Raw genomic sequence first — 19,437 nt, 5'->3', positions numbered from 1 at the left:
CGCTTTCTGAGCCCCTTCTCTGAGATCAAACATCTCATGGGATGTGCCCTTGACTGCAAGGGTAAGAGTGCATGGATGGTTTCATGCCCCCATCCTGGCGTTGGGCACCAAGACCCGGGTAGCACGCACAACAGCCTCCTCTCCACTCACTCCCACAGGATGAAATGGAGATCGGCTACATCCAAGCCCCACACAAAACGCTGCCGGTGGTATTTGACTCTCCAAGGAACAGAGGCCTGAAGGAGTTTCCCATCAAACGTGTGATGGTACCTGCCTGGGGTGGGGAGGGGGCACGGCTGCCAAAACCCTCTTGTCTTGAGACTCCCTCCTTTTAGCCTGGCTTCCCCGCCTGCGTCTGTGGCTGAGTAACCCAGGGCAAGCAGGTGGAATTCCTACTAAAGTGGGCTTGTGTAGGCAGGGCTTGTTATTTTTGTTATTACCAAGATAAGATCTGGCTCTTCATTTCCCAAAGCTCTTGTGGCCTGTGAGCTCAGCTTGGTCTCCAGGGAACCCTGCCGAGGAGGTGGCTCAGGCTTGGACCTCCCTGTGCTCTTAAAGAAGCTCTTGCTGCACGGCGGAGGTGGGGCCAGGGCTGGAATCTTTCCCAACGCCCAGCTGGAGGCTCCGTCTTATGGGTGGCGTTTGGCCTTCAGGGGCTCCATCTGGGATGTGGGGGATTTTGGGATCAGTGTGTCAGTGGTCATTTCCTGGGTGTGACTCTACCAGCCAGAGGCTGTCCATGTGGGGGCAGGAAGTGACATATTGCTGACTCATGCTTGACTAGCCTGGCAGGTTGATGCAAACTCAGCACAGAATAATAATAATAATAGTTGCATTTATTGAGCATGAGTCGTGTGTTAGCCAGTGCTGCATTCTTTACCTGCACTGACTCATTTAATTTGATAAACTTTTATGGAGATGCTATCAATAGGCCCATTTTATAGAAGAAGAAACTGAGGCTCAGAGTGGAGAAGTTGGAATTCAAACCCAGCCAGTCCGGCTTGGTGAGCATGCTCTTCCCCGCCCTGCCTCCCTCTGCCTGCTTTCCCAGGAAGACTCCAGGCCTGCACTCTGAGCCCTGGCAGCCCCTTGGCTCAAGGTGCCCAGAGAAAACGATGGAAGGAGTGTGGGGTCCAAGGTTTGCTAGGACACATGGCTTTCCGACAAGCATCTGTACTGTGCCCCAAGGGAAGGGAGAGTGGCCCTGCCCACACAGAAGGCTTCAGAATGAAACTTCAGTCAAACTCAACGACTTGCCCCGAGGCTTGCTTCCTCCTGGCCAAGCTGTGTGCCGAGCAGTCGAGATGCAGAGATGCTGTTGGATTCACAGTGTGTACTCAGCCACGGGGTCGAGTCCATCCTGTTTCAGCAGCGTTGGGGCAAACCAGTCAGCTGCTACCGTGACTTTGCCCTCTTTCCGCTGCTTTCAGTCCTGCCTGGTTCAGTGGCTGTGTCTCCTACTTTGATGCTCCAAGTATAACAAAGGTCAGATTTTCTGATGCCATGAGTCCTGCTGGACAGACAGACGGACACCTCGGCACCGTTGTCATCCCCTTTCCCACAGACAACTTTGGATGAAGGCAGGCGGCACTGGTCCCTCAGCTAAGCACATCTGCATATTCTGACTCAGATCACTCAGAATGAGGCCGGGCGCGGTGGCTCACACCTGTAATCCCAGCACTTTGGGAGGCCAAGGAGGGCGGATCACCTGAGGTCAGAAGTTCAAGACCAGCCTGGCCAACATGGCGAAATCCCATCTCTAAAAATCTCTACAAATACAAAAATTAGCTGGGCATGGTGGCGTGTGCCTGTAATCCCACCTACTCAAGAGACTGAGGCAGGAGAATCCCTTGAACCCAGGAGGCAGAGGTTGCAGTGAGCAGAGATTGCACCATTGCACTCCAGCCTGGGTGACAGAGCAAGACTGTGTCTAAAGAAAAAACAAAAACAAAAACAAAAAAAACCACCCAAATCACTCAGAATGAAAAGAATTGGAGAAAAAGTCACACTCGGCACCAGGCTTTGGCCCCCCCTGCCTCTCCAGCACCATTGTGGGCCACTCTTGCTGTCCCTTACCCAGCCCCACCTCCACTGGCCTCCGTCCTATTCTTCAAACTTGCCGAACGTTTCCCCACCTCGTGGTCTTTGCATACGCCATTCCCTCTGCCTGCAACGCTGTTCGCTGTCCACGAGGCGGGCTGCTTCTCAGTTGTCAGGTTTCAGCTTCGATTCCCTACTCAGTGAAGCCTTTCCTGATGCTGAAGGAGGGATCCCTACTCCCACCCCAACCCCTAGCCTTCTCCACTACAGCCCCCTGTTGACTTCTTCAGTGTATTTTGTTAAAATCATGGACTCCTTCATCTATTTTTTATTGCCCACACTGCTGGGCCCGAGGCTGTTATGCCTTAACGCTGTCCATCGGGCAGCTGGCACGAAGCTTCACACAGTGGTGGTTCTTCCCGTAAGCATCGTCAGTCAATTTTCTATCACCGCTGTCAATGGGAAACCAGCAGCACTTCCTACAGATAGAAGGCAACTGTGAAGTTAAACAAACTGAAACAAGATCCTGCTACCAAAGCCAGCTCGTTACAAGTGACTGCAGCATCTCGGAGCTGGAGGTCAGCTCTCTGGTTGTTAACATGAGAGATGAGCTGGTGTCAGGGATGTGTTTGCATCACTGAAACTTGAATTTTTGAGGAAGCCAGAAAAGACTGGAGGAAAACGAGAAGGGCAACAGCTTTCCAACGCTGTGTGTGCCTCAGGCTGCATCCCCTGGCACCCGTGAGCATCCCCCGCACAGCCCACTCTTGGGGGGCCACTTCTGCAGACTCTGGACACCCCTTCTTTTGCCTGCAGAAATCCAAGCCTGAAGGCTGTATAACTTACCCCCTCTCACAGCAGCAGCCGGGGCAGTGATGTGGATGAATTTACATTCCTTCATCACTGTTCGAACACATACTCAGCCAGGCCTTGTTCTGGGCACTTGGGATATGACAGGGAGCAACGCCAAGGTCCCTGACCTCACAGAGGGGACATTCTGGCCCGAGAGACAGACAGCAGACAATGAATGGAACAAAGCAGTTATACAGTTCCTTAGAAGGTGACGTCAAGAGCTGCAGGTGCCAGGTGTGGTGGCTTATGCCTGTAATCCTAGCACTTTGGAAGGCCAAGGTGTGAGAACTGTTTGAGCCCAGGAGTTTGAGACCAGACTGGGCAACATAAGGAGACCTTGTCCCTACCAAAAAAAAAAAAAAAAAATTGTTTTAATTAGCTAGGCATGGTAACGCATGCCTGTAGTCCCAAGTACTAGAGAGGCTGAGGCGGGAGGATTGCTTGAGCCCAGGAGGTCAAGGCTGCAGTGAGTCATGATTGCACCACTGCACTCCAGTCTGGGTGACAGATGAGACCTTGTCTCAGAGGGAAAAAAGAAGAGCTGCAGGAAAAGACAGAGTAGAGCGGAATGGAGGGGCTCACAGGTGCCAGTGTGGTAGGGAAGGTGGATTAGGTTACATTCTTAAAGCCGAGTCTGGTGGCTCATTCCAGTAATCCCAGCACTTTGGGAGGCCAAGGCTGGTGGATTACTTGAACCTAGGAGTTTGAGACCAGCCTAGGCACCATAGTGAAACCCTGTCTCTACAAAAAAAATTTTTTTTAATAAAAATATGGTGGTACATGCCTATAGTTCCAGCTACTTAGGAGGCTGAGGTGGGAGGATCCTTGAACCCTGAAGGGTGAGGCTGCAGTGAGCCATGATCACACTACTGCATTCCAGCGTGGGCAATAGGAGTGAGACCTGGTCTCAAAAAAAAAAAAGATTGCATTCTTAAATAGGATGGTCAGCGTGAGCTTCACAGAGAGGCTGACCTTATAGCAAACGCTTGAGGGAGGTGAGCGAACTGGCCATGTGAATGGGTGTCTGCGTGAAGAGTGTTGTAGGCAGTGAAACAGCCAGTGCAAAGGCCCTGGGGCAGGAGCCTCCCTTGAGTGTTCAAGAATAGCAAGAAAGCCCGGAGGGGTGGAGCAGAGCAACCAGAAGAGCGGGAGGAAAGGTGGTCAGAGAGGAGATAGGAGGTGGTAGGAGAGGCAGCCAGAGGTGATGGGAGGTGGTAGGAGTGGCGGTCAGGGAGGTGATGGGAGGTGATGGGAGGCGGGAGGAGAGGCAGTCAGGGAGGATATGGGAGGTGGTAGGCATGGTAGTCAGGGAGGTGATGGGAGGTGGGAGGAGAGGCAGTCAGGGAGGAGATAGGAGGTGATGAGAGGTGGTAGGAGGGGTGGTCAGGGAGGTGATGGGAGGTGATCGGAGGCGGGAGGAGAGGCAGTCAGGGAGGTGATGGGAGGTGATGGGAGGCGGGAGGAGAGGCGGTCAGGGAGGATATAGGAGGTGATGGGAGGTGGTAGGAGGGACTGTGGTCAGGGAGGTGATGGGAGGTGGGAGGAGAGGCGGTCAGGGAGGAGATAGGAGGTGATGGGAGGTGGTAGGAGGGGTGGTCAGGGAGGTGATGGGAGGTGATGGGAGGTGATGGGAGGTGGGAGGAGAGGCGATCAGGGAGGAGATAGGAGGTGATGGGAGGTGGTAGGAGGGGTGGTCAGGGAGGTGATGGGAGGTGATGGGAGGCGGGAGGAGAGGCGATCAGGGAGGAGATAGGAGGTGATGGGAGGTGGTAGGAGGGGTGGTCAGGGAGGTAATGGGAGGTGGTAGGAGAGGCTGTGGTCAGATAGGTGATGGGAGGCCATAGGAGAGGCAGTCAGGGAGGTGATAGGAGGCGGTAGGAGAGGCGATCAGGGAGGTGATGGGAGGCGGTAGGAGAAGTGGTCAGAGAGGTGATGGGAGGTGGGAGAAGAGGCAGTCAGGGAAGAGCTAGGAGGTGATGGGAGGTAGTAGGAGAGACTGTGGTCAGGGAGGTGATGGGAGGCCGTAGGAGAGGCAGTCAGGGAGGAGATGAGACGTTGTAGGAGGGGTGGTCAGGGAGGTGATGGGAGGTGGTAGGAGAGGCTGTGGTCAGAGGTGATGGGGAAGGGACAGGATGACAGGATGGAGTTGGGCTTGTTGGCTACTGGTAAGGCCATTGTTTAGAAACTGAGAATCATCACAGGGTCTTAAACAGAGGAGGATTATGATCTGGTTTGTTCGAAAAGAGAACAAGCCCTGCTACGCGTTGTATAAAGAGAGCAGAGGCAAGGGGGAGGGGAGTGGGCAGGTGAAGAATGCTGGGAGTGCAGGCAGGGCGTGGCCGGAGGAGGCGAGAAGCCATAAGATTCCAGCTATGTCTAGAAGGCGGAGCCAGCAGAACATTCGGACCCCCACTATGAGAGAGGCAAGCCAAAGCTGACAGCAAGGCTGTGACCTCTGTGGGTGGCAGGCACCATCCCTTGGAAGGGAAGGACTGTGGGAGGAGGAACAGGTTGATGGAGAATGAGGAGGTGGGAAGAGGGGGCCCAAAGTTCTGTTCAGGGTAAGTGGGAGATAATTGGTCAACATCCAAATGGGAAGTCGGGTGAGCCCCAGTACACATCTGACGTTTGGGAGGGAAAGGATGCCCAGAGATGCGAACACGAGTGTTGTCGGCTCAGGAATGGAATTCCATGAGACTCGGCAGGACCACTGAAGGGGCGAGTGAGGTTGGAGGTGAACCAGGATCCCCCAGAGTCCTGAAAGCCAAGTGCAGACAGAGTGCCAAGAACACAGGCATGACCGGCTGATTCAGGGGCTTCTGAGGGGGAAGGTGCGGGCCAGGCATTGCCCTTGGGGTTTGGCTGTGTGTTCATGGAGACCTGGACAAGGAAATCTTGGATGGGCAGGGGAAGGCGGGTTGGTCTGGGTTTTAGAGAGAAGTGGAGAGAGGAACTGGAAGTGTGGTTTTTAAATTTGTGGAATCAGGCTGGGTACAGTAACTCACACCTATAATCCCAACACTCTGGGAGCCGAGGCAGGAAGATTGAGCCCACAAGTTTGAGACCAGCCTGGGCAACATAGTGAGACCCCATCTCTACAGGGAAAAAACAACTTTAAAAATTAGCCAGGTTGTGATGGCATGCACCTGTGGTCCCAGCTACTCGGGCGGCTGAGGCAGGAGGATCGTTTGAGCCCAGGAGGTCAAAACTGCAGTGAAGAAGTACATTTGGAGATCACAGACCTTCTTGAGACCTACTCATCTTCCCAGAAACTCACACCTGGGCACACAATTTGGCGTCTACTCTCAGGAAGTTCATGGCCCCCATGAAGCCTCAGGGAGTGGACCATCTATGTGTAGAAGGCTAGATGTACCCTCTCCTGGGAGGCGGGGGAGATGGGCCGTGGACTGAATAATGGCCCCTGTACATCCTAATCCCCCTGAATCTGACGTTTCCTTATAAGGTAAAAGGGACTTTGCTGAATGTGATTATGTTAGGGATCTTGCGATGGGGTGATTATCCTGGTTTATCCTGGAATGGGGGAGGGCCTGTGATGATGGAAGCAGAGACTAGAGACCTTTGAAGGTGGAAGAAGGGGCTGCCAGCCAAGGCGGCTGTTAGAAGCTGAATAAGACAAGGAAATATAATAGATTCTTTCCTCAGGGCCTCCAGGAGGAACCAGCTCTGCCATCCCTGGACTTAAGCCCAGTGAAACTGATTCACACTTCTGGCCTCCGGAACTTTAAGAGGATAAATGTGGCTGGGCATGGTGGCTCATGCCTGTAATCCTAGCACTTTGGGAGGTTGAGGCAGGCAGATCACTTGAGGTCAGGAATCTGAGACTAGCCTGGCCAACATGGTGAAACTCCATCTCTACTAAAAAAAAAAAAAAAAAAAAAAAAGCTGGGGGAGGGATAGCACTAGGAGATATACCTAATGTAAATGATGAGTTAATGGGTACAGCACACCAGCAAGGCACATGTATCCATGTGTAACAAACCTGCACGTTGTGCACATGTACCCTAGAACTTAAAGTATAATAAAAAACTATATTAAAAAATATATATATACACACACACACACATATACACACACACAAAAATTAGCTGGGCGTGGTGGGGCATGCCTGTAGTCTCCACTACTCAGGAGGCTGAGGAGTATTGCTTGAACCCAGAGGCGGAGGTTGCAGTGAGCTGAGATCGCGCCACTGCACTCCAGCCTGGGCAACAGAGTGAGACTCTGTCTTAAGGTGGAGAAAAAATGATGTTTTGCAGATTCGTTTTATGCCAAAGTTAAGGTTTCCCAAGCAGCTGGCATGCGTTAGCTAGTCCCTTTTCTTGTCCACTGAATGAACTAAACATTCCTTTAACATTCCACACGTGATAACAGCACCTGCTATGTACCAGCTGCAGACGGTACTGAGTTACTTCCTGTGCCCAAGTTCATCTCTAAACTTGGACCCCCGCACCCTTCACCAGGGACCTCATTCCTCTAACTCTTGGCACTCCCTTCTCATATCTCAGGGTCCAGATTTTGGCTACGTAACTCGAGGGCCCCAAACAGGGGGTGTCAGTGGGCTGGACTCCTTTGGGAACCTGGAAGTGAGCCCCCCGGTCACAGTCGGGGACAAGGAATACCCGCTGGGCAGGATTCTCTTTGGGGACAGCTGTTATCCCAGGTAAGGAGGGGAGTAACAGGAGGGGGCGGCCAGGACCCAGGGAGGCCATGGAAAAGCAGAGGCCAGAGTGGAAGCCTCACCTACCTGCTTCCGACTCTAGAGGGCGCAACAGGCTTGAGGGAGTATGAGGGGAATCCAAGTACAGGGTGAGGAATGCAGGCTTTGGAGCCCATAGACCCAAGTTCAGTTCCAGCTCTGCCACTTACCCTCTTTCAGTCAGTGAATATTTACTGAGCATCCGGAATGTTCTGGGAGCTGGGAATGCAACCATGGACACGAAAGACAAGTCCTTACCACTACTCTAGTGGGGAAATAGATGATAGAAAAGTAGACAAGATAATTTCAAATAGTGACAAAAACAAAAGAGAGGGGCACAGGAGGAAGAGGAAACGTTAGGGTGACCAGAAGGGCCTCTTTGGGGAAGGGGCTTTTGAACTGAGGCCTAATGACAAAAGGGACAGGGCCACATGGAGATCTGGGACAGAGAGTTCCAGGCAGATGAAAGTGCGTGTGCAAAGGCCCTGAGGCAGGAATGAGCTCCTGTGTGCAAGGCCAGGATGGCTAGAACTAATTGAACAAGAAGAAGAGTCTGGGCACAGTGGCTCACGCCTATAATCCCAGCACTTCGGGAGGCTGAGGTGGGTGGATTACCTGAGGTCAGGAGTTCGAGACCAGCGTGACTAACATGAGGAAACCCTGTCTCTACCAAAAATACAAAAATTAGCTGGACGTGGTGGCACATGCCTGTAATCCCAGCTACTCGGGAGGCTGAGGCAGGAGAATCACTTGATCCCGGGAGGCAGAGGTTGCAGTGAGCCGAGATTGCACCAGCCTCGGCAACAGAGGAAGACTCTGTCTCAAAAAAAAAAAAAAAAAAAAAGAGTAAGAGCAAGGCAATGGAACGCTAATGGGTTTTTTTAGGAGAAAACTGAGGCTCAAACAGGTGAAGGAATGTCCCCAAGGCCACACGGCTAACAAGAGATCACCAACTTAGGTCAGTCTGGCTCTAAACCCCATCTGTACTCAGAACACCAGCATCTTGTCTAATTCAAGAGGCAGTGCTTTCTGAGGCTAAACTCTGTCCTACTTAGTGCTTCAGTTTCCCCCAATGAAACTAGAATGACAATTCCTTAATTTCTCAAATGTTAGGGGATAAAATAAAGGCATTCCAGCCTCCTGCATCCTTTTCTCAGCCGAAGGAGAACCCTGACCTTTTTGCCAGGCCCCTTGTCCTTCAGAGACTTCCCTGTAGTCCTTGCTGCCAATAACACCCCTTTAACCCTGCCATGATAGTAGTGACAGCCGGGAGATGCACCAGGCCCTGCAGGACTTCCTAAGCGCCCAGCAGGTGCAGGCCCCTGTGAAGCTCTATTCTGACTGGCTGACCGTGGGCCACGTGGACGAGTTCCTGAGCTTTGTGCCTGCACCTGACAGGAAGGTACAGTCTTGGGGGCTGCCTCAGGAAGCGATGCCTCCTTCCTAAGCAGACCCTCTGCCTGGGGTGGGAGCAACGTTACTTGTCTGAGTCTATTTTTCCTTCACCCTTAGGATGGGAGTAGAGGAGGTGGCCAGTTTGGGTCCAAGTCCACACTCCTCCCACCCTCGGCAGATCCACCCTCCTTGGGAGCCCCAGGGGCAAAGCTGACTTCTAACCCCAGTGTTTCTGCCTCCAGGGCTTCCGGCTGCTCCTGGCCAGCCCCAGGTCCTGCTACAAACTGTTCCAGGAGCAGCAGAATGAGGGCCACGGGGATGCCCTGCTGTTCCAAGGGATCAAGAGTAAGTCGACCCTGCCTTGTACTCCCATCCGTGCACCTTCCTGCTTCCCGTGGTCTGCTGTTGCCTGGAGGGAATCATCCAGGCAACAGGGTAGCATCTGAGCACCTACTGTATGCCAGGAACTCTGCCAAACACTGGGGAGACTGCATGGACAGGGCAGAGCAGCTCGCTACCCAGTAGGCTCACAGGCCAGGGGAAGTGAGTCAACAGAACAACTGCAACACAGGGGCTTTGAGGGGTGTCTGAGTGGACGGAGCTCAGGGAAGCCTTCTTAGAGGAGGCAAAGGCCAAGTAGGAGCATGCAAGTAGGACTTGGCTGGGCAAACGGGGCAGGGAAATGACAGGAAGAGAGATACTGCAGGCAGAGGGACAGGGCGTGTGAAGGCTCAGAGGCAGGAGAAAGCGTGATGTGTGTGAGGACCCGGGGGAGGTTCGGTCTGGCTGGAGCACAGATGAAATATTTCAGCAGAGCTCACAAACACGGGCCAGGCCCACGGGCTGAGAAGCCTCTGTGGCTGAGAGCTCCACCTCAGGTCTGAGTATGTTGTGTGGCGTCAGGTGAGGGCGGATCTGTTTCTTCCTCTCTTGATGGGATCTCTTTGGAGACAAAAGAATTTAGCATTAATGCAAGACAAAATATTTTAGTGAACAAGTTTCAGTGGTTCAACTTTTTAATAATTATAAGTAAACCTGTTACATTTTTCTGGACGTTCTTTTTTTTGAGACGAAGTTTTCCTCTATTGCCCAGGCTGGAGTGCAGTGGCGCAATCTCAGCTCTCTGCAGCCTCCACCTCCTGGGTTCAAGTGATTCTCCTGCCCCAGCCTCCCAAGGAGCTGGGATTACAGGCGTGCACCACCACGCTCGGCTAATTTTTTGTATTTTTAGTAGAGACAGGGTTTTGTCAGGCTGGCCAGGTTGGTCCCAAACTCCTAACTTGGTGATCCTCCCGCCTCGGCCTCCCAAAGTGCTGGGATTATAGGCGTGAGCCACCGAGCCCTGCTCAAAACAAGGAAATTTCTTATTGACGGCAACTAAATGGTATTTGTAGCATTTTTATCACACAGTAGATTCCATCTATTCACTATACTTTTCTGAGCTGTCTGTCCTGCATGCAAATAGATATTTTTAATGTTGTCTGTTTTCTGTGCTGTTCCTATAAGTGTGCTATCAAAATACATTAAACTAGGCCAGGCGCGGTGGCTCACGCCTATAATCCCAGCACTTTGGGAGGCTGAGGCGGGTGGATCACTTGAGGTCAGGAGTTCGAGACCAGCCTGGCCAACATGGTGAAACCCCGTCTCTACTAAAAGTACAAAAGTTAGCTGGGTACGGTGGTGTGTGCCTGTAATCCCAGCTGCTGGGGAGGCTGAGGCAGGAGAATTGCTTGAACCTGGGAGGTGGAGGTTGCAGTGAACCAAGATCGTGCCATTGCACTCCAGCGTGGGTGACAGAGCAAGGTTCCCTCTCAAATAAATAAATTAATTTAATTAAACTATAAAAATATATTTTAAAAATAGAATTTAAATGAGGTGAGAACATTTTTAATGAGAACTTATACTGCTAAAATATTGTATTAAGGCATTTGACTCACAGACGCTCATAGCAAACGTGTATGGTAAGAATTATTACTGCCTCCATTTTATAGGTGGGAATACTGAGTCCTCCTGGCACTGGCTGGGAAGAGGGAAATCGACCTCTGAATTCATTTGCCTTTTTTTTTCTTTTTTTCTTTTTCTTTTTCTTTTTCTCTCTTTTTTTTTCTTTTTCTTTTTCTCCACGACAGAAAAAAACCAGCAGAAAATAAAGAACATTCTGTCAAACACGACATTGAGAGAACATAATTCATTTGTGGAGGTAGGAGCCTGGGTGCCCACACCCCAGCAGACCTGGCGCCCCACCCTTCCCGCCCCTCACTCCCCACCCCCAGCCACTTTCCCAGTGATTAGAGGCACATCGCAGGAGTCTCCCTCAGGATCTCAGGATGTGCTGGAAAACAGAGAGACACAGAAGCAGGGGCGAGGCAGAGACTGGGAGAGGCTGAGGGAGCAGAGGAAGCAGGAGGCCCCAGTGCCCCCCGAGAGTACTGGCCAGAGGTCTCTCTGTGCAGGGGACCCTGGCAGCTGCCCTCACTGCCTTCCTGACACTGTCCCAGGTCCTTCCCTCGGCCAGGGGACCTCAGTTCCCACACTGTCCCCCACCAACCCCACCACCAGCAGTTCCCCACTCACTGCCTCTGCCCCTCCCCTCAGAGATGCATTGACTGGAACCGTGAGCTGCTGAAGCGGGAGCTGGGCCTGGCTGAGAGTGACATCATCGACATTCCGCAGCTCTTCAAGCTCAAAGAGTTCTCCAAGGCCGAAGCCTTTTTCCCCAACATGGTGAGGAGGTGGCGGCTTTAAAACCCCACGGAATGGCATGGAGGTAGCTCAGCCCGAGAGGCCAGCAGGGCACCCGGGCGGGCCCAGAGGGCTTGGCTCCTCTCCGTAACCGCTTGTAGCTTTGTCCTGAGTGGTTCAAGGTCAGACATGACCAGGTCCGTGCACGTTGGTGTCTGTCCACGAGGTCAGGCTTCTACTGATGCTATTTCCATCATAAAATCCACAAGCCGCACGGAGTTCCCCGGGAGCAGTTCTCAGGTGGGCAGAGCCCTGGGCATGCAGGCTCAAGCCACTCCACAAGTCAGTCAGTACTGCAAACCATACATAGTAGTGTACTTAATCAACATAGAAATGTTATAGACGAAACATTCCACATCAAAGCAATATTTAACATCAAGAGAGAAAGGGATAGGAAAAGGGGTCAATGAACCAGTCCAAGGAGAGTGATGTGGACAAGGAGAGGGTCCTAGGCTGATCTGAATGGACATCAATGTCTTGCAAGGAAGAGTGTAATTTTGGCAGAGCCTTCAAGAGCTGGTGCCAGGTGCTAATCACTAGTGACAGCAAGACAGTGTCTGTTAAGACAGTCACCTTGAGGCCGGGCGTAGTGGCTCACACTTGTAATCCTAGCACTTTAGTAGGCCAAAGCGGGTGGATCACTTGAGGTCAGGAGTTCGAGACCAGCCTGGCTAACATGGTGACACCCCATCTCTACTAAAAATACAAAAATTAGCCAGGTGTGGTGGCAGGAGCCTGTAATCCCGACTACTTGGGAGGCTGAGGCAGGAGAATCACTTGAACTCGGGAGACAGAGGTTGCAGTGAGCCAAGATTGCACTATTGCACTCCAGCCTGGGCGACAGAGTGAGACTCTATCTCAAAAAAAAAAAAAAAAAAAAAAAAGACAGTCATCTTGAGCTAGTGAAGGCCTGATCTTTTTATAGCTGGAGTCCTCTGGTGTGGACTGATAGTAATAGAGTGTGCCTGCTTATGTCCCTGCCTGGTTGGGTGCAGTCTCTGTTGATTAGTCAAACATCTGGTTCCTGTTAGCATGGTGCCTTTTGAAATGTAAGATGGAGTCTTTTTCTAAGATGGAGTCACTTATGCCAAGGGTGCTCTCTACAGGCTTACATGGCCCTGTACCACTTCCAGAGCACCTTCTGGTATCTCACAACAATTCCGGGAGTCAGAGTCTATCGCCGCCTCTGCCAGGACTCTGACTTCGGACCCCACACCAGAACCAACATGCTGCCTTCCCACCTAGCAGCTTCCCTGGGGCTTGGGGGTGGTGCCGGGGATGGAGGGACGGATGGGGAGTCAAGCAACAAACAAGACGCCCTCAGGTCGCCTTATGCACCATAACAGGGACACATGTGGGGGCACCACCTCAGACTGGGGGGTCCGGGAAGGCGCCTGTGAGGAGGTGGGGCTGGCACTGCCTAGGCTGAGTGGGTGGGATCCACCTTCTGGAGGCTGCCCTTGAGAGTGGTCCCACCTTTGTCCTGAGCGTTCACTGTGTCCCCGAGTGCTGTCTTCATATCATCCACTGTGTGTTTGCCACTCCTTGGCCCCATTCCTCCCTCTCTTCAGAGCATACCCGAGGCCCAGGCAGAGACTTCGCCCAGTTCTACGGGGGAACTCCAGCCACCCCCTTCTTCTGGAGCTGGGGGTTACAGTTCAAGGAGGAGCCAGCAGGCCCTACCACAGTGGTTTTCAAACTGGGTTCCCTAGGGCCCTTGAGTTTGAAGGCAGTGCCTCAAATCCAGTGGTTCCGATTTTCTGTTTCTGCATGGACATTCTGCAAAAGACTGTGTGTAGATAAAGGGTCCCTTGGCCAAAAGAAATTAAACTATTGACCCCAAACATTTTGTTTCCCTCCAGTTTAGCCAAGCCAGGCTTCCCAGTGCAGGAATGAAAGTGGATGCTCAGCCGGGCACGGTGGCTCAAGCCTGTAATCCCAGCACTTTGGGAGGCCGAGACGGGCGGATCACGAGGTCAGGAGATCGAGACCATCCTGGCTAACACGGTGAAACCCCGTCTCTACTAAAAAATACAAAAAACTAGCTGGGCGAGGTGGTGGGCGCCTGTAGTCCCAGCTACTCGGGAGGCTGAGGCAGGAGAATGGCGTGAACCTGGGAGGCGGAGCTTGCAGTGAGCTGAGAGCCGGCCACTGCACTCCAGCCTGGGCGACAGAGCAAGACTCCATCTCAAAAAAAAAAAAAAAAAAAGTGGATGCTCATGGCTACGGTAGTCAGCAACGCTGAGAGCTGACTGTGCACCTTCACTGTTCAAGGTCCCCAGAGGAAGCCTGAGCATGAGACCTCTCTCCTGGGAGCTGGCTGTGGGAGGCAGGGAAGAGGGAGTGAAACAGGCAGAGAGATGAACAGTGGGAGGCACTTAGCACACACGAGCTGTGTCTAGGCGGTGGCAAAGAATGAGACGCCCCCTTGAGGACCCATGGAAAATGGCTGTGCACCTACTATGTGCCAGCACAGTGCTGTGCCTACGTGTCCTTACCTAATTGTCATTGCAACGGGAATGTGTGTTGGGCTCATTTTGCTGATGCGGCTCAGAGGGGTAATGTGACTTGCCTAAGGCTACACAGCTATTGAATAGCAGAGTTGGGATTCAAACCCACATAGGCCTATAGCCAAAATCCTCACCTTTCCACCTCACCGGGCCGCCTGCCAATCAAATGGAGGAAGCAGAGTCATTTACATACATGATTTACATATGGAAAGTGCCATAACAGAGGCAGTCATTTATCCATCCAGTCAACAGATATTTATTGAGTGCCTACTATGTGCAAGGCACAGTGCTGGGAGTTATGGGAACACAGAGCAAGAGTGACTGCCAGAGCTCAGGGATTCATGAGCAGTTTCACAGAGGGGCTGCCACTTGAGCTGGGCCCTGAGTAATAGAAAGAGTTTACCAGAAGAGGGCAGGCAGGGGAGGAGAGTGTAGTGTTAAGAGCATGGGCAGCAGCAGAAAGAATAAAATCAGCCAGGAGGGGTGGCTCATACCTGTAATCCCGCACTTTGGGAGGCTTCAGCGGGAGGATTGCTTGAGTCCAGGAGTTCAAGACCAGCCTGAGCAACATGGAGAAACTCTGTCTCTACAAAAAATACAAAACTTAGCCAGGCATGGTGGCATGTGCTGAGGCAGGAGGATTGATTGAGCCCAGGAGATGGACATTGCAGTGAGCTGAGATCGCATCACTGAACTCTAGCCTGGGTGACAGAATGAGACCCTCTGTCTCACTCGAAAAACAAAAAAAATGAAATCATGTCCTTTGCAGCAACATGATGGAGCTGGAGGCACTATCCTAAGTGAACTAAAACAGAAAATCAAATACGGCATGTTCTCACGTATAGGTAGAAACTAAACAGTGGTGCGCATAGACACAGAGATGGAAATAATAGGCACTGAGGACCACCAAAATGGAGAGAATGAGAGCGAGGTGAGGGCTGGAAACTTACCTCTCAGGTACGATGTTCACTATTTGCATAATGGATACACTAGAAGCCCTGTGCCCACCAGTAAGCACTATACCCGTGCAACAAATATGCATATGTACCCCGAATCTAAATTGTTTAGATTTAAAATAAATAAGAGTATGGAACTTGGAGTCTAATAGCTGTAGTCCTAGAATAGCTGGGTGGCCTTAGGCAAGCCATTTTCCACATCTGGGTCTCAGTTTTCTCATTTGTAAAGTGGGGATATTATTCTTATTTTGTTTTATTTTTTTGAGACAGAGTCTCACTCTGTCACCCAGGCTGGAGTGCATTGAGATGATCTTGGCTCACTGAAACCTCCACCTCCTGGGTTCAAGCGATTCTCCTGCCTCAGCCTCCTGAGTAGCTGGGATTACAGGCGCATCTGGCTAATTTTTGTATTTTTAGTAGAGACGGGGTTTCGCCATGTTGGCCAAGCTGGTCTCGAACTCCTGACCTCAGGTGATCCACTCGCCTCGGCCTCCCAAAGTGCTGGAATTACAGGCGTGAGCCACCACACCTGGCAATTTTTATTTTTGAGATAGAGTCTCTCTCTGTTGCCCAAGCTGCCAGGCTGGAGTGCAGTGGCACAATCACAGCTCACTGCAGCCTTGACCTCCTGGGCTCAAGTGAGCCTCCTGCCTCAGCCTCCAAAGTAGCTGGGACCACAGGCATGCACCCTCATGCCCAGCTAATTTTTAAAAATACTTTTTGTAGAGATGGGGTCTCACCATGTTGCCCAGGCTGGTCTCAAACTCTTAGGCTCCAATGATCCTCCTGCCTCAGCCTCCCAAAGTGCTGGAACTACAGGTCTGAGCCACTATGCCTGGAGGGGCTGTTATTTCCAAAGGTCAGAGAAGGGAGGGGCCGCTCAGATTGCGCTGCAGGCTGCCTGCTGCTGCCTGTGACCTGAGCCCTCATTTCTCTGCAGGTGAACATGCTGGTGCTGGGGAAGCACCTGGGCATCCCCAAGCCCTTCGGGCCCATCATCAACGGCCGCTGCTGCCTGGAGGAGAAGGTGTGTTCCCTGCTGGAGCCTCTGGGCCTCCACTGCACTTTCATCAATGACTTCTACACCTACCACATCAGGCATGGGGAGGTGCACTGCGGCACCAATGTGCGCAGAAAGCCCTTCTCCTTCAAGTGGTGGAACATGGTGCCCTGAGCCCATCTTCCCGGGCGTCCTCTCCTTCCCGGCCAGATGTCGCTGGGTCCTCTGCAGTGTGGCAAGCAAGAGCTCTTGTGGATATTGTGGCTCCCTGGGGGCAGCCAGCCCTCCCAGCCCTGGCTTGCTTTCTTCTTCTGTGTCCCAGTTTCCCACTCTGAAGACCCCAAGATGGTCCTAGCATTGCACACTCAGTTCTGCTCTAAGAAGCTGCAATAAAGTTTTTTTAAGTCACTTTGTACATGAGGTCAAGATGTTGTTGGTGTCATTCATTCATTCACTCATTTGTCATGGTTGAATTGACTGTTACAAAACAAACTGAAAAGTGTTCACAGGCTGCGCTGAAGGCCACGTTATTGTGTGTGTGTTTTGCTCCCAGACATATATTTGGGCTATAAAATTTTGCATGATCCTAGTTCATTCTGAGTTTCCCACAGGACCTTTCCAAGAAGAGGAGGAGGGAGCAGAGGAAGGGTCAGCCCCACTGAGGGTCTGGGCATATTCCTCTTTAAATTCACCTACAACTGGGCATTCACCTACATACTGACAGCGATGGATTTTTGTGGAATGGAATAATTCATCTCCTCGGTGTTCTTTTTGTATATTGCCTTTTATGGCTTTGACATAAAGACTTAGATTCCTCTGTAAAAAATAAAACTCGATGGCTTGAGATCATTAAAATTGAGACCAGATATTGGCTTGAAAGTGTCCGAGATGTTCAGAGAACACCCAGGGATCCTGTTATTTTCATGTAGGTCATGGAGAACATATGATGGTGGAAAAGATGAATATCAAAAACCTCTGCCTTCACACTTCCTGATTTCAAAACATACTACAAGCTATAGTCATCAAAACAGTACGGCATGGTCATAAAGACAAATAGACCTATGGAATAGAATAGAAAGCCTGGAAGTAAACCCTCGAGTATAACATTTCTCCAAAGATGATGTACAAATGGCCAACAAGCACCTGAAGAGATGCTTACCATCACTAACCATCAGAGAAATGCAAATCAAAGCCACAGTGACCTCGCACCCATTAGAATGGCTATTATCCAAAAAAAAAGTGTTGGTGAGGATATTGAGAAATTGGAACTCTTGTGCGCTCTTGATGGGATTGTAAAATGAAATGATGCAACTGCTATGGAAAAAAGTATAGAGGTTCCTAAAAATAATTAGAAATACAACTGGTATATGATCCAGCAATCCCACTTCTGGGTAGATATCTGAAAGCAAGATCTCTCTCTTTTTTTTTTTTTAAGACGGGGGGTTTTACCACGTTGCCCAGGCTGATCTCAAACTCCTATGCTCAAGCAATCTGCCCACCCTGGCTATGGAATATTATTCAGCCTTAAAAAGGAAGGAAGGAAGGCCAGGCACGGTGGCTCACACCTGTAACCCCAGCATTTGGGGAGGCCAAGGTGGGCAAATCACTTGAGCCCAGGAATTTGAGATCAGCCTGGGCAACACAGCAAAGCCTTATCTCTACAAAAAAGTACAAAAAAAAAAAAAATAGTTGGGCATGGTGGTGCTCACCTATAGTCCTACCTACTTGAGAGTCAGACGTGGGAGGATCACCTGAGCCTAGGGAGGTCGAGGCTGCAGTGAGCCGTGATTGTACCACTGCACTCCAGCCTGGGTGACAGAGTGAGGGAGACCCAGTCTCGAAAATAAGGAAGGAAATCTTGTCAATGTTACAACATGAATATGCTTTGAGCACATTATGCTATAGGAAATAGCCAGTTACAAAAAGAGAAATCCTGTATGATTCCACTTACATGAGTTATCTAGAAAAATTCACAGGAACAGAAAGTAGAGGCTGGGCCAGGTGACTCACACCTGGAATCCCAGCACTTTGTGAATCTGAGGCAGGTGGATCACTTGAGGCCAGGAGTTTGAGACCAGCCTTGTCAAGATAGCGAAACCCCATCTCTACTAAAAATATGAACAATTAGCCGGGTGTGGGGTGCACATGCCTGTAATCTCAGCTACTCGGGAGGCTGAGACACATGAATCTCTTGAGCCTGGGAGGTGGAGGTTGCAGTGAGCCAAGATCACCCCACTACACTCCAGCCTGGGCAATAAAGGAAGACAGTCTGGAAAAAAAAAAAAAAAAGTAGAATGGTGGTTGCCAGGTACTGGAGGAGCAAGAAGAGGGGAGTTGTTGAATGGGTGTAGAGTTTCAGATTTGCAAGATGAGAAAGTTCTGGAGATCTGTTTCACAACAACGTAAATATACTTAACACTGTTGAACTGTACACTTAAAAATCGTTAAAATGGGCCAGGGGCAGTGGCTTACACCTGTAATCCCAGCACTTTGGGAGGCCAAGGCAGTCAGATCACCAGAGGTTAGGGGTTCGAGACCAGGCTGGCCAACATGGTGAAATCCTGTCTCTACTAAAAATATAAAAATTAGCTGGGCATGGTGGCGCTTGCCTGTAGTCCCAGCTACTCAGGAGGCTGAGGCACAAGAATCACTTGAACCCAGGAGGCGGAGGTTGCAGTGAGCCAATATTGTGCCACTGCACTCCAGCCGGAGCATAGAGTGAGACTGTGTCTTTAAATAAATAAATAAATACTGTATATGTATATATATTTTTTAAAAACCTCTGCCCTGCCCACTAAGGAGAAGGGGATCCATAAAACCTGGGTCAAAACACGCTGCTGTGAAGAAAATCAGCTGTTCCCCCAGTCCCAAATGTGCTGGAGCAAAGGACGTGAGTGTTTCTGTGGACCAGAAGGGGGCCAGGGATGGAGGAAGCTGGTATGAGTTCAGCCCCAAACCTGGCAGATAGGGCTGCCTGGAGCAGTGAACAGGACTTAGCAGATAAAACTGAAGATTTTGCTGGATTGCTAGGGCTGGGGAAGGACTCAGAGACAAGCTGGTGGATAAGGCACCCCTGGCATCAGGGGACATGGGGATGCACATATGTTACCCCAGCCACGTGTGGGTTGCAGGTGGGAGGTGTCTCTGGAGGAGAGAAAGTGCTACCAGCCCCCTAGAGCACAGAGCCATCCCCTGGTCGTGCCCATCAAACAAAACTTCCCTGTTCCT

At 51.1% G+C, this 19,437-nt stretch overlaps 1 protein-coding gene across 5 annotated transcripts in view; it reads left to right on the top strand.

The window, feature by feature from the left end:
- The window catches only part of PADI4 (peptidyl arginine deiminase 4), a 53,336-nt gene extending 36,701 nt beyond the window's left edge, over window positions 1-16,635 (top strand). For 3 of the 5 annotated variants that reach the window (XM_005544637.4, XM_015442010.4, XM_074018631.1), the window contains 7 exons: window positions 159-266; window positions 7,416-7,570; window positions 8,864-9,008; window positions 9,244-9,346; window positions 11,131-11,201; window positions 11,597-11,725; window positions 16,150-16,635. In XM_005544637.4, the coding sequence (XP_005544694.3) occupies window positions 159-266; window positions 7,416-7,570; window positions 8,864-9,008; window positions 9,244-9,346; window positions 11,131-11,201; window positions 11,597-11,725; window positions 16,150-16,383 (945 nt within the window). In that variant the 3' untranslated portion in view covers window positions 16,384-16,635. Of the gene's footprint in view, window positions 1-158; window positions 267-1,051; window positions 3,258-7,415; window positions 7,571-8,863; window positions 9,009-9,243; window positions 9,347-11,130; window positions 11,202-11,596; window positions 11,726-13,605; window positions 13,719-16,149 lie in introns of those variants that run through there. The other 2 variants (XM_065529085.1, XM_074018634.1) reach the window with 2 other exon arrangements.
- Window positions 16,636-19,437: the final 2,802 nt, after the last annotated feature.

Source organism: Macaca fascicularis, chromosome 1 (assembly GCF_037993035.2).
Source record: "Macaca fascicularis isolate 582-1 chromosome 1, T2T-MFA8v1.1".
In the NCBI taxonomy this organism is placed as follows: Eukaryota; Metazoa; Chordata; class Mammalia; order Primates; family Cercopithecidae; genus Macaca; species Macaca fascicularis.
This window is presented reverse-complemented; position numbering and strand designations above follow the sequence as displayed.